The following is a 14473-nucleotide window of genomic DNA, read 5'->3' as shown; positions in this document are numbered from 1 at the left end:
TGTTGGGGCCCAGTAGGCCAAAAAACCTCCCACACAGGCACAGGTGAACTATTTGGGAAGTTGCGGAGCAAGTTGAAAGACTGTGAAACAACATTTGGCCTCCTGGGCCGCACATGTGGCTTCTGTTCATCCTGTCTATGATTTTCTCGTTGCTTTGCAAAGAGGCATATACTTTTAGGCTTTGAACCAACTTGGGTCAATCAGTAACTCCAGCCTTCCCTTATTTTGTTTTTGTCTCTAGCTTATTGTCTGTTGTTGGGAGTAAACACAATCCTCTGACAAAGATTTACTTCTTGAAGGATAAGCCTCTTGCCCACGAATAACTGCTGAAGGGCCTTAAGAAATGTAAATCTCCTAAAAGAGAATTCTTTAGGCTCATCTTATGCTTAAAAACAGACTTTTGTTAGGGAATCCCTCCCTTGTAATGACTTATTTGTCCCTGTTATTTACTACGGTCCTGTTAAGAATGACCCTTTCCTGGAGCATGTCTTTACTTCAAGGACCTTGAACTATCTAATCATTAAAGAAAAAAATGTAACCACCCTTGGTATATGAGACACTATCTTAGTAAAACATGGCATTATCACCATTCACGTTGTCTGTCTTCTTTCTTATAGATATTGCTCCGACACCAACCCCCTATTCAGGACCTTTCCACTGGGGTGCGTGGGCTGGTCCCCGCACTGTTGCTTCCTAGGTGATCTAATAAAGACCCATAGGGATACAAACCACTAGAGGGTGAAGTCCACTGAGCACTCTATCTTCATACTCTGAGTACTGTCAGCTCAGGGCCCTATGTTTTGAACATCCAGTGATCTGCTGAAGTGGAGAATGAGGAAATGTATGGTAGAAGGTGCCCCGGAGGAAGTGGCAAGTAAAGGATGACGTCAGCGAGAAAACTGTCCAATGAGACATGGGCAGTGTCCTCACCCGCAAAGGTGCAGCTTCCCGAAGTGCACCACCTCCCTCCTCCAGCCCTGGGTGGTCCCTGCGTAGTAGGTGCTGCTTGGGTGGTGTTCGGTGGAGCACAGCGAGCTGACGTGGCCGCTGCTGTGGTAGCACAAGGGGAGCAGCAGGTGCCAGGTCGCGCCAAAGTCCCTTGAAAATTCCAGTCTGACCGGATCAGTAGATGAGCTATCGGTGGAGCAGCCAACATTGATCTTGGGGAAGAAGAAGAAGAAAAAAAACAGATTACTTTGGAGCAACAAGCCTTGAAATGATTCACCACTTCATTATTTTCTCGAGAGTCCATTTTCCTGGGAACTGTCTTGCTGAAATATTTAATACTCTAAAATTCTGTTTTGCCTAACTGAGTAATATCATATATTACCTTCAAATAATAATTTTTTCATAAAGAACCTCAAAGGACCTCATAAAATTTTTATTTTCCTTCATTTTATAAAAAGCTAGGAAGTGGGGAAGGCAGAGGCTGGCAAGGATTCTAAATTTTACCTCTGGCCTACTTTCATAGCCAAGCCAAGCAAGCTGTAATGAAAAGACTGTTTCCTTATTTCTAACTGTTGGCTGTTTTTTTTTCAGTCTGCTAGATAAGAAGACCTTCTGTTTTCCTTCTTGTGACACCTTCCGAATAATCCCCCAAGTTCTGCATGTGAAGAAACTTTAATATGTATTCAATATTAAAACAAAACAAAATATAAATATTGTCACCATTTCCCTGGCACAGGAAGAGAGTTCTCAGAAAGAGCTTCTTAATCATTAGGGAAATAACCACTTCATCCCCTTTTCTGTGATTTTAAATAAATAAACTAAAACTTAATTAAATAAATGTATGTAATTCTTTCTAGGCAATTTTCCACTCTTGCAACTGAGATTCATACTTTCTTGCTGTTGTAGCAACTGGATACATTTATGATTTGTTGTTGAACTTATTCCTTGTACCTTTTGATGAGTAAACTATCAACATTTAATAACCTTTTCAACTATAGGCATTTGTTTCTACCTAGATCCTTTTGATAACAGAACAGGGCCATGGGCACTATTTTTATTAACTTTTAAGCATCAATGTAGAAAATATAACAAAGTTATTTAAGTAACTTAAAATTAGTTTAGAAAATAGAGCAAAATTTAAAATAGATACAGAGTAATTTCTCCATGAAGGCTTCATTTGGTCTCTGACTTTTGAGAGGGAAAAGAGGAGAAGTCTAATTTAGAGGCTACAGACAGTTCATCTAAAACAAATATTCAAAATTCTTTTGATGCAATTAGGCACTATTTTATGCCTTCCTGAAAGTCGATATAGACCTCAGCTGCGTAACAAGCATCTCTGAAAGTTAGTAATATTGAATTCTGGCACAATGTACCCCTGGTTCTGCTGATTTTATCTAAGTTTTCAAAACACATAAAAGTTTTCTTGTATATATTATTAATTTGCTCTCTTCAAAATTGTAAGGAATTCCATGAATATTAATGAAATACACAAAAATTATAAAAATAGCATAGTGTTACTTTATCTGTAAAATTCATGGTACCATGATAGATATTATAGAAATGTGCCAGCATGGTACAATGGTCGTTATGTTGACTCGGTCTTATGTAACGCATAAAAATTGTGAAAACAATAACACAAGATTAGTATGGCTCTTTTCATTTTTATAAGGTTTAAAATAATTTATTTCAACAACTTCCCATTGTAGTAGCTGGGAGATTATGTAATAAATAAAGGACAAAAATTCAGAGGTAAGCCTTAGTAGGAATATTGGTTCTGCTAATAAAAATGGATTATGATGTAAAACCTTTTTTGTCCTTGCACAAAAAATGGAAAGTCATAATGCATGAAATTATCTGAGATTTTCCTTCACTTTCCTGGCTTTTGTTCAAGATTAAATTGAAAGCATTTCTGATAGAACAGAGTCAAGTACCTCAAACTGGATGATGGTGTTCTCATTGACATCCAGGTCACGAGTGGTAATGGAATGCTCACCAACTTCATTTGAAACAAATACCATAGCTGAATCTTCCTCACTGTTATGTAAGAAAACAACCAGAAATCCATTTGGGCAAAAGTTCATTGTGATTTGTGTAGAGCAGTAGTTTTATTTTTAGCATCTCAATTAAAGACTTACGGTGCTCCTTTCGAAGAATATGGGCAATAAAGACCAATGTTACCACCGGGATAGAAAAACCAATTGTCTTCTCTGGGTCCAAAGTCAAATGTATCCAGAAGCATCAGAGGGTTGTTTAGATTATTGCCATCAATAATGAAGTCATCAACAATCCAGATTTCTTCTTTTTTACCTAAGGCATTTTTAGATAAAGAAAAGGTTTTCCAATGGTACAAATCAGAGACACATTTTTGCTCATGGGAAGAAAGTAGAGGACAGAAGGGAATCAGTGACAACAGGTTAGATACATGTCTTCCAGGCAAAGAAAGAGAACATAACAGTGTATCTACAGTGGTTCAAGTAGGAAAAAATTCAGTTTTCAACCATATTAAATTGACATAGCATGGAAGAACCTCACAGATTTTAGACGCTGAGACACACAGTTTGTGAAAGTGTGCACATTGGTGCTACAGACCCATCCGCCCCCCAAGACTGGATTTGAGTTACATTTTCACCGTTTAGTGGAATCTGTAAGACATCTGAATGCGCAGATAGACTATCAAGCCTGTGGATTTTAAACTGAGGTACACTAGTCTATTCAAGCAGCAACTCATGACCTTCTGTTTATTTATTTTATTTTTTAAATGTTTATTTATTTTTGAGATAGAGAGTGCCAGCAGTGAGCCCGATGTGGAGCTAGAACTTGCAAACTGTGAGATCATGACCTGAGCCAAAGTTGGTCGCTCAACTGACTGAGCCACTCAGCTGCCCCAACTCATAACCTTTTATAGTCAACCCAGGACTTAGCATCATGCTTTGGTCAGGCCAAAGGACTGTGGTCACTAAAACACAGGCCTACATGCATAATTTAATTTAATTGTTAAAAACTACACAGAAGAGGGGCCCCTCAGTGGCTCAGTTGGTTACATGACCACTTCTTGATTTTGGCTTAGGTCATGATCCCAGAGTTGTGGGATCCAGACCCATGCTGGGCTCTGTGCTGAGCATACAGCCTGTTTGAGATTCTCTCTCTCATTCTGCCCCTCTCTAGTGCTTGTGCATGCTTGTTCTCTCTCTCTCTGTCTCTCTCAAATAAAACTTAAAAAAAAAAAAAAGAAAACTACAAAGAAGACAATACCCTGTGTTACATACATATTTTTCTTAGCGCTGTTCCAAAGTTTTATGTTTATTTGAAACTACATGGAAATGTACAGAAAACCAGAAAAATCATTGCTTAGGCTATCATAGAATTTGATTCAGCATCATAGGCTGGGTGTTTAAAGATATTATTGAGTAGATAAGGGTAAACCCATGCTGCCTTTGCAAAGTACTGTTTGGACTGAAGGAAACAAGGGGATAAGACCAAGCAGAAACACCAAGATTCCTCAAGGGTGATTTTTCACTGATTTCTACTTTTACTATAAATTTTAAAAGTATAAAAAAATCTAGAGGGCCGCCTGGGTGGCTCAGTCGGTTAAGCATCTGACTTCGGCTCAGTCACGATCTCATAGTTGGTGAGTTTGAGCCCTGTGTTGGGCTCTGTGCTGACAGCTCAGAGCCTGGAGCCTGCTTCGGATTCTGTGTCTCCCTCTCTCTCTGCCCTACCCCAGCTCAGGCTCTGTCTCCCTCTGTCACTCAAAAATAAATAAAACATTAAAAAAACATCTCCAAAAAAATGTAGAAATAGGAGCCTCTAATTTTAAATGAAGTCACAGGCAGCTCTCTCTATCACTGTTCTAATTCAAGTAGTCTTCTCTTGTTTTGGAAGTATTTGGTGAAAACAGTAAAGAAAAATCGGATAATAAGAGACTGTTAAATACAGAGAACAAACTGAGGCTTGCTGGAGGGGAATGGTTGGGGGTGGCTTAAAAGAGTGACAAGCATTTATTTATTTATTATTTATTTATACTTTTATTTGGTGATTTTAAAAGATTACTTTTACTGTTCATAACAAGTTAAAAATTTTTTGGCTTATGAGTTATAAAGTAAATATTCATATTAAATTTTAGAGATAGAAGTACAGTTTTCTTATTCATTTCTGAGTTACCTCTGCAAAGAATCTGTTTAATGTGCTATCTCCATGCTTACTTGGGCCATTAAATGCATGATTTGATAGAGTCTGGTCCTTTATAATCAGCAGTTAATAGAAATATTGGAAGCAATAAGACATTATAAATTTGTAAAATCATTTTCTGTAACCATTTGAAAATGCTATTAAATTATACATTCACTTTAACTTATTACTGAAGCGAGTGTATATGATAAGAATATTTTATCTAAGCCAGTATCTGCTTGGTGTAAGTCCCTCTCACTTTGTCATGGCATTTTGCTACAATGTTCTATCTCACTACTGAAACGCCACACTCAAAAGAACTATGTATTCCTAAATGAATTCAGCAAGAATGTAATTATGGTTGATGAGTGACTAACAATAATGCTGAATTATTTTTTAAAAACCTTAGCTCTGTAAGAGGCATTAACTATATTTACATTATCAAGAAAACTTAGGAGTCAAGTATTAAGAGGTGATACAGATACATAAAGTTAAATATTCATTGGGACTTCCTAATGAAATTTGATGATAAATTTACTTCCTCAAAAGGGAAGCATGCAAATTGTGTTGTATGGACAATGAAACCATTCAGTTGACAAACACTCACTCCACATCTTAGCAACAAACGTTAAAAAGGTCACAGTCAGTTCTGATCATAGAAGAACATGTGCATTCTTACCATTGTTATAAGGCTGCCAGAGTCTAAATCTTGTAGCGTTGGTTTGGGCAGTATTTGGCAAGGGGACATTAATGAAAAGTATGTTGGTTGTTTGAGGGAAGTAAAATTCATCCATTAGGAGCCAGGTGATTCCCCCATTGATGGAGAATTGTAATAGAATAGAGTGAGACCTTTCTGGGGTACCTAAAAAGAAGATACCACAGACATAAAACACACTGTGATAAAAATGGGGAAGTGGTATGTTCTAAGAGATAATTCTTCAGGCATTGATGCATAAGCTGACTTGTATTTGCATAGAGGGTTTATCGTCCAAATGCCTGGGAGACATTAAAGCAATAACAGGTGGAGCTTTCTGGATGAAATGTACTCCAGATCCTGGATTTTCATACAACAGTATCTCTCTCTCTTTCTCAGACATGAACACATATCTTTCTATATTTCAGTTAGGAAATATTGCATCAGAAAATTTTTATTCTACAGGCATCACAATTTCACAAAAGATCAAACGTTTAAATCTCAGGATACAAGCAAAATCAAGTTGAAAGTTTATTCTATCCAAATGGCACTATTTGTCGAGAAAACGAGTTAGTTAATATGAACAGTCATAATGGCAAAGAGCTGTCCCTTTTGGGTTCACATCTGTCAAAGAAAATCCAAAATTTCTGTAAATTAAATTTTTAAAACATAAAATTTTTATACCTAGGAAGCTGTGGTGGAAAAGAGACTCAGGGACACAATGACAAATTTACCATAGAACTAATATGATTACTTACTACGGCTTTATGAAATTATTGCAAAATCGGTAGTTATCTTATGCTTATATTAAAATGAACTTAGATTACAGAAGCACATTTGTGGACATTTATTTACTCTAATTTATGTATTTCTTCCATGTAAAAAAAATCTATGGGACTCAAATCCATTATTTCTTTGTGGGAAAATAATGGTGAGAGGGAAGGGGAGTTCTTCTAACGGGAAATAATGAATTCTACCCATAGAAATGACTTACCTTTTGCTATAAATCTAAGTGAAAACTGGACATACATAGTGTTGGTACAGTCAAGATCTCTTGAAATAAACATCCTCAGTCCTTCCTGAAAACAAAACCATATACGTTAAGCAACTGTACTTCATTGGCAAAACTACTTTTGACAACTAATTTGCGCTTAGCTAAGTAATAGATACTTATGATGAAGAAGTAATGTTTGGCCCAGTTCGAAAAGAAAAATTGATGATTTCCCCTTTCTTGAGGCTTTCAAGTCCTGTGACTGCGTAACACAATTTTATTGTCTCAGCTCTGAATGATGCTGTGCTGTGACTTTTATGAAAAGTAGTGCAAAAATGATAGCATGACATATGTACCGGCCTTTTTAAAAAAGTTGCCTCCTTTGACCACATCACGCCATGAGAGGAGTAACAAGGAGTCAGATGGAAATTCTCTGCCAAATGTGCCTGCTGGAAGTTGGGAATTAATAGGTAACGTTTATAGTGTTCCGAGGAGTCTCAGGAACTTACTACTCCTTTGTGCACTCTGACAGCCTGGGGAGGCTCTCATTCAGGCTGACACAACATCCTCCAGTTGGTCAAGTTAAATAAGGCATAACTAAGCAAGTCCCTAAGCTTCGCCTGTAACTGTTCACGCAGAGAAGCCAAGGAAGAAAGAAAACGATCACATTAGCTTTGGTAATTTTTTCTGCTAATTAACTATTTCTCGTTGCCTGGGATTGACAGCTCCGTAGTTTGTTTTCTCCGTGTGTTTACAGCATTGCCGTGACAGCCAGTAAAATGGAATTTCTCTATGCAAATGTCCTAAGGTACAAATAGGTCTTTTAGATTCTTAGCAATAACTTATGAATGAAGTGACTCTACGGTGGTATAGTGTGATACTGAATGGACACTGGATTTCCTAATTACCAACTAACAAACGCCACATGTAATTTTAGTTGGAGAAAGTAAACTCTTCCTCTTTTTCTTAATATTTACTCGACAGCACAATGTTCAATACCTGAAAAATTTTAAACAGAACTAATTTTGTCATGGCAACCATATTATTGAATACCTATAACATGCTGGGTTCTAAAATAGACCCTCTTTAAAGCACACAGCACTTGTAAGGGAAATAAATTATTATATCTCTGATACAGAGAAGGAAACTGGAACTCGGAGAAAGTAACCTGCTCAAGATTGTACAGTTTAAAAGCAGTGATGGTAGAATTCGAACCCAGATATATCAGAATGTGAAATTTATCTTCCATCCTTTATAGGACCAGTGTCTTGTTTATTAAATCATCTTTGGGTTTGGGGAGAAGAAATCCAGATAACGCTAAATCTAGAGTCTGAGAATGATTTAACACCGTAATGAAAAAGTAACCACATGTATACATATCCCTGAACTTTACAACACAAAGATTCAAGCTTCTGGGACAGAAGGCTGCACTTGAAAATCCTTATATTTCCAATCTTCGTTTTTCTTTTATCCTAATAACTCACTGTCCTGCTCAGTCCATGGCATCTAATCAATGCCTATTCTTCATGTCTCATTGTCTCACCTCTCTCCCTCATACCCTGATAAGCACAAAGCCTTAAAGGGTCTCACAGCTTGGTGCAATGTGAAGGTGGAGGTTAGGAGGAAAAGTGACTTCTTCAAGTTGTAGTGAAAAAGCTCTGAGGTGGGTAGTTGATAGATCCAGCAATTAAATATCCCTTACTAATATCAAGTTAAAGGAATATGATGACTCTGCTCCCTTGATTATGGAATTTAAGGATAAAGTGGTTCCCGAGGGCAAACACAGATCAGCCATAAAAGGACCATTTCACATTGCATCTCATTGGAACAACTGTGTAGAAAGTGGGCATGACCTATATGAAAGTATCTTTCATGTCTGCTTATAGTTTGGCACTTGATATTAATTACATGGTGGAACTCGTAAGCCCCGCTCCTGTGTATATTCTAACTCCCATAGAAAAGTTTCTTTTCTCATCCTTTTTCTGGATTCATTAATCCATTTGGGCTAAAGGTGGGGAGTTCTTTGGCATCCAACAAGCTATGTGAATAGCTGAAAGTACTCCAGAATCTATAAACATTAAAGAGAGACTATCATTTCCTTCTTAACGAAAGAATGCCTTTCTAGATCAAACTGCAGCCTACTGAATGGCACATGCTGGGCCCTCTCTATATCTTGCAGGGCTGATAGATAGTATATCTACCACATGTAATGCTTGGCTGCTCTTGCATTTGGATGGCTAAAGGGAAAATAGAAAACACCGTGTGTCTTCCTCCTTTATAGGATCTAGGGACCAGGTTACTTCCATTGCTTAAAAATGTATCAGGTAGGGATATTTAAATCATGAAAAGTCACAGGGCTTCTGCTATTTTGGTCTTGTCCATGCTGTAAACAGATGGGAAGTGAGCTAGTGGTCATAAGAGCTAACATCTCAGACAAGACTGAAAGCATGCATGCGTGTACACACACACACACACACACACACACACACACACACACAAAACTGGTAGTTTCCATCCTGAAGGGTCCTACCTCCATTTCTTTGGCCTCTCATAACTCTTGAGGACTTGTAAATCTCTCAGACCCCTAAGTGTTTTTTCTCTCACATACAAGCTTGTGAAGAATTTGGGATTCAAACAAGGGTGATAAGCAGTATCTACCAGCTATAATTGAAAAAGTTCCAAAGTGTCCAATTTTCTAAGTGTTAGGTGTTCATCATTCAGGCTGTACAGAAACCCAGTCAGATTATTGTTAAAGATTTCATTTGCACATCTAGATCAGTTGATTTCCCCATGCTGAGAGATGTGATATAGTATGTATTCACACAGGAAGATGAACCAACCAGTACAGTGGTTCGCACAATTGCTTAACATCTCTCTCACCAGACATCTAGGTTGAAATACAAAAACATACTAACAATGGCTGAAAATGCTAGGTCACTTGACTCACAAGTTTGGCTTTCTTAAAGTCATGGAAGGGTTCTAGTGGCAAGAGGAAAAGCGGGGAAAAAGAAAGGACACAGCAAAGACCTTTTATAAAATCAGCTTTACAATTCTGCAAGTTATATATTCAATACCACATTCTGGAAGTCAAGACTGTAGACACTGCATATGCATAATTTGCGTGTGTGTGTGTGTGTGTGTGTGTGTGTGTGTGTGTGTGTGTATAATTCCACCAGAAAATAATGAAGGTCTGATTATCAAAGCAGAGGAAAGATTTTACGCCTAAGTAATCCTAAAGAATAATTGTGCTGAACAGAGAAGGAAACATGGTCTGGGCTAGAAGAGAATAGGTAGGTATAAATTTATGCGTCATCTGAGAAGATTCAGGAATGCATTTGTGTGGAGCAATGTGTGAAAGAAGGAAGCAGTGTAGAGAAGAAAGCAGTGTAGAGGAGCAGAATCTTATCTGACCCCTTTAAAGATGAGCGATGTTCCAGATTTGATGGTTTCGCCATTCAGGTTCCCCCTCTCTGCACCATACACTTCAGGCCAAAGGTCCGGATGTAGGTTTCCATTGAAATCATCCTTAAGAATCGAGGGCAGGGGAACCATGGGCACACAGTAGGCTCCCCCAAAGCCCCGGTCACACCTAAGGAAAAAACAGGAGTGGTGGAAAGGCGTTCTTTGTCATGAGTTCAAAAGCCATTTTTAGTTTTGCAGGGTAAAGAAAGAAACAGTCAGTTTTATTGACTTACACACAGCGTCCAGCATCACAAATCCCTCGTCCTGAGCACATCCAGGGGCACCCTGAGGCCAGCACAACATTATCAATAGCCCAGGAGTCTGCCCCCATGGTGTAGTTGGACTGAATCCATCTGAACCGGGTCCTGGGAGATCTAACCAAAGAAAACACACTCGTTCGACAAGCAACTTTGACAGTAGTAGAACATTTATTTCACCCCTCCTTTTGTTCTGAAGGCCCCCCCCCCGCCCCGTTCCAATTCCCCTTAATTTGAGATCCTCCCTTTTCATACCAAGTACTGGATGCTCTCGCCTGTTGAACCCACCAACAAGAAAGAAGAAAACATGCTTTTAAAATATTTCACCTTTTCTTCCATGGAAATGTCTCCACACCTGGGATGGGAAAGTTATTTTGAATTACTGATTTATTCTGTGTTCGAATGGTGTGCTCAATTTTGGTTTTTGCTTTCAGGCATTTACTGCCGTTCAGGATGGGCAAAGAGATGGTGGATGATACACATGAGGAAAAGTTGGAGTCTCATGAAGTTCTTGCCTTGAGGTCCCTGTTCTACTGTCCCTAAGTGGTTTCTGAGACACTAAAATGGAAGCCCTGTGGATGTTATGCCTCAGTTTTGATGCCTAGGGTTCTAGCTCCCTAATGGTGAGGGCAAGAATGATGTGAGGCACTCCCATATTTGCTATTATATTTGCAATCTGCGACTTGGAATAGACTGTCAGAAGATCACCTTATCTAGAAAGATATGCAGCCTTCATCATCAGACCTCTTGATCATCTGAGCTCTTCACATACCTTATCTTTTGCCATTTCTTGCCTCATAATTACACTCCAGCAACATTGAATCCTTGAATTTCCCCATCAGCTCAAGCTTTTTCTGGTCTTTGGGATTTTGTTTCGGCTTATGAAGCATAAATGTCCTTCCATGAACCCTCTTTGCCTGGACAAACTCTCTGCGCTTATTCAGTTCACATACTGGCTCCTCCAGGAATTTCCCTCAGATCCCCCCAAACTCACTTAGGTAGTACTCCCCTGTGTTTCAATAATATCCCTGAATATTGTCATTGTCACCATTTTATATCATAAACAACTGCTTAGGTATCTATTATTCTAAATAATATATTTGGATCCTGGCGTTGGCTTATTCATTCTGTATCGGAGTTCTAAAACATAACAGATATTCAATAAATGTTTGTGGAATAAAAATAAAGGGAATAAATGAGCTACAGGTAAGCACTTGTTAAAGCTCTGGGGGTCCAGAGGAAACCATTTTAGGTTAAACAACGAAATGCTGCATTTTTTCCTCTTCCACTTGCTTGTGCATTTCTGAATCAGAATTGAATCAGCAAAATGGAAGCCACTATAAGTATCTGATATAGAGAGAATTTAACACAGGGAACTGGAGGCATAGTTAGTGCCAGAGCTGAGAAGCCAGCAGGGCCGGGTGAGGAAACCAGAGCTGAGCAAAGTCAGGAGGCCACTACAAGTCCAAGCTGGCGGGGCACAGGGAGGAGACACGGTTGCTGGTGCCCGGAGGTCAGGATCACATGGAGGCCACCTCTGGGGAGCTGGAGCCACTGAAGGTGGCCAAGATGCACGTGACACAGAAAGGAAAAGGGAGGAATGCCCTGGTTTATCTCTCTGCTCTGACTATCCTGCCAGTGTCTGCCACTACATCGATCAGGAGGCCAGCAGATGCAGGAAGCTGGCAAACACAGCCTGCAGAAGCCAAGCTGCCTGTCATTCAGAGCAGAGCATTGGCGGGGAGAGGCAGGAATTCGAGGGAAGCAGTTCCAGGACAGCATAACCTCTAACCAGCCACCACAGTACACACGGGTTCCTAGAAAGAGTCCCAAATTACCCAAATGCCTAAACCGCCAAAGTGGGAGCCTGCCGTAAGCCCTCCTAAAAGTCCTGAATGTGATCTGAAATATGCCAGGGAGGGAAAGAAATATATAAAACAATAGGAGCATTCCGAAGGAACTGATTTTGTTTTATCTTACTGTGGTACTGAGAATAAAAAGAAAGAAACTAAGGGTACTCCTCCATATGTGATGATTTCACATACTGCTTGATGTGAACAAGTATCACTCTGGCTATTGGGTAGATACTTATTTCTGTAGTAGGATAGAACCCATTTTTACAAGTGAATCAGGTGGGCAGACTTCATGTTGCCAAAGAACAGAAAAGTTGAGACCTGTAAAACTTTTGGAACTCACTCACCACATTAAAAAATAATTGCAACCCAAAATACCTTGTACCTTTTCCTGTTCTTCCTCCCCTGGCTTACCCCATGCATAATTATCATGAGAGAGTAATAGAATTGCCAGGTGGAATTGCAATTATTTTCAAATTAGGTGACAGTAACCAAAGTTCTGACATGAAGCCAAGTGACAACTCTCACATGGAGGCGAGGGGAAGGTAGACAGTGATCCGCTTCCAATTCTGGAATCTTTCTGAGGTGTAAACGGAACTTTCTGTGTAGTGTAGACAGCCGATGGTTGGAGGCACACACTCTTCAGTGACGAGATGCCAGTCCCTGCCGTTATTTAGAGAATACTGGAGCTGCACACCGTGGGTGTTGCTGAAGGGCTTGCTACACCCCATGCTCATTTCAAACTGCAAGAAGGTCGATGCTGACACATGGAAGTCCCAGGTCTCAGCATAACGAGGTTTCCCTACAAAAAAGGGAGAGTTTAATGGTAGCACACAATTGTTCTCTCTTTGCTTATTTGGCATATGTGCTTGTAATGAACACTTTTAATAGCAAACGAAAACCATATCTTATCTGAAGTGACTTTTCATCTCCCAACTGACCGTTGTTGTTTGGGTTAGCCTAGACTTGGACATATGAAAGGCTGCTAATTTGAAAAGCGTTACCACCTTGAAGAGTCTTATATCTGTAATTCTGAAAATTATGAAACATGGGAATATCTTCAGATAGAGATGTTTTGCTCTGCTTTTAAGAAACCTTAGATCACACATGAAGGGCAGGTCTAATGTCACTGAATGCATTGAGCTTTTGTAGAGGTCAACCCAACTCCTTATTTCCCCAAGAGTCTCCCCCAGCACAGGCAGTTATATGTACACAGTTTTGCATTAGAGAGGCTCCTCTTGGGTTTTAGTTCATTTAGTCCTCTAGTTAATTAAATATCATTCCCTTATCTGGTGAAAATATATACCTATGTTTTCAGTGAATATCAGAGCAGTATCCATAGAGAGACAGTCAATGCCGACTTGACCTCCTTGTATTCGATACCAGCTGGCTTGCAAATCTATGGAGCCATCAAATTTGTCTTGAAACCCAGTTTGAGAGCTGTCATTCATTCCTATAAGGACATCATCCAAGGCCCACTGGGCTGAATGCTTCCCTACAATCAGATGAATAAAGGCAGTTAGAGCAGGTTTATTACAGAGCAATATGAATACCTTTATGACTGTGATCTTAAATCATATTGTCTAGAAACTGAAAGCAAATTAAGAAGCATATAGTACAATGTGGCTTTAACTATTTGCTCTCAACGCTACCAGGAAGGGTGGGGTAAGCAGTAACTTGCCGTGTTGGGGTTGCCACCAACGAAAAGCTGTAGCGGAGGTCTTCGCCTCCCGTGGCAGGTCAATGGAAATGATCTGTGGTTCCAGAAACGACATGTAGTCCAACTCTCGAAGCAAATGCCAGAGTATGCCATTGTCATTTGAATACTGAACAACAAGCCCTGAGTTAAAAGACATAAATCCAGTTACTTGGACAGCTTTCCCAGAGGCAAAAAAGGCAAGGAACAGTATTTCTTAAATGGCAAGACTGCAGCAGAAACTTCAAATTGCATCTCATAGAATGAGGGCACATTCATCTAACTTCCAAGGAATGAATTAGTAGACCTGAAGGCTCATCAATTCCTTGACAGTTTCTAATGCACCAACTCCCAGGAAATGGAGGAAGAAAAAAACCAAAACAAAACCATAAGCTCGTTTAAAGA

The 14473-nt window shown here is 39.4% G+C and overlaps 1 protein-coding gene across 1 annotated transcript in view; it reads right to left on the bottom strand.

Moving 5' to 3' along the window:
• Positions 1-14473, bottom strand: part of RELN (reelin) — a 495668-nt gene that overhangs the window by 77124 nt on the left and 404071 nt on the right. The window contains exons 32-41 of the mRNA XM_029918775.1: positions 14054-14212; positions 13679-13867; positions 12901-13174; positions 10496-10636; positions 10212-10389; positions 6804-6888; positions 5795-5977; positions 3084-3255; positions 2880-2982; positions 931-1160 (exon numbers count right to left, since the gene is read on the bottom strand). Of these exons, the coding sequence (XP_029774635.1) occupies positions 931-1160; positions 2880-2982; positions 3084-3255; positions 5795-5977; positions 6804-6888; positions 10212-10389; positions 10496-10636; positions 12901-13174; positions 13679-13867; positions 14054-14212 (1714 nt within the window). The remainder of the gene's footprint in view (positions 1-930; positions 1161-2879; positions 2983-3083; positions 3256-5794; positions 5978-6803; positions 6889-10211; positions 10390-10495; positions 10637-12900; positions 13175-13678; positions 13868-14053; positions 14213-14473) is intronic.

Source organism: Suricata suricatta, chromosome 2 (genome assembly GCF_006229205.1).
Source record: "Suricata suricatta isolate VVHF042 chromosome 2, meerkat_22Aug2017_6uvM2_HiC, whole genome shotgun sequence".
Classification (NCBI taxonomy): Eukaryota; Metazoa; Chordata; class Mammalia; order Carnivora; family Herpestidae; genus Suricata; species Suricata suricatta.
This window is presented reverse-complemented; position numbering and strand designations above follow the sequence as displayed.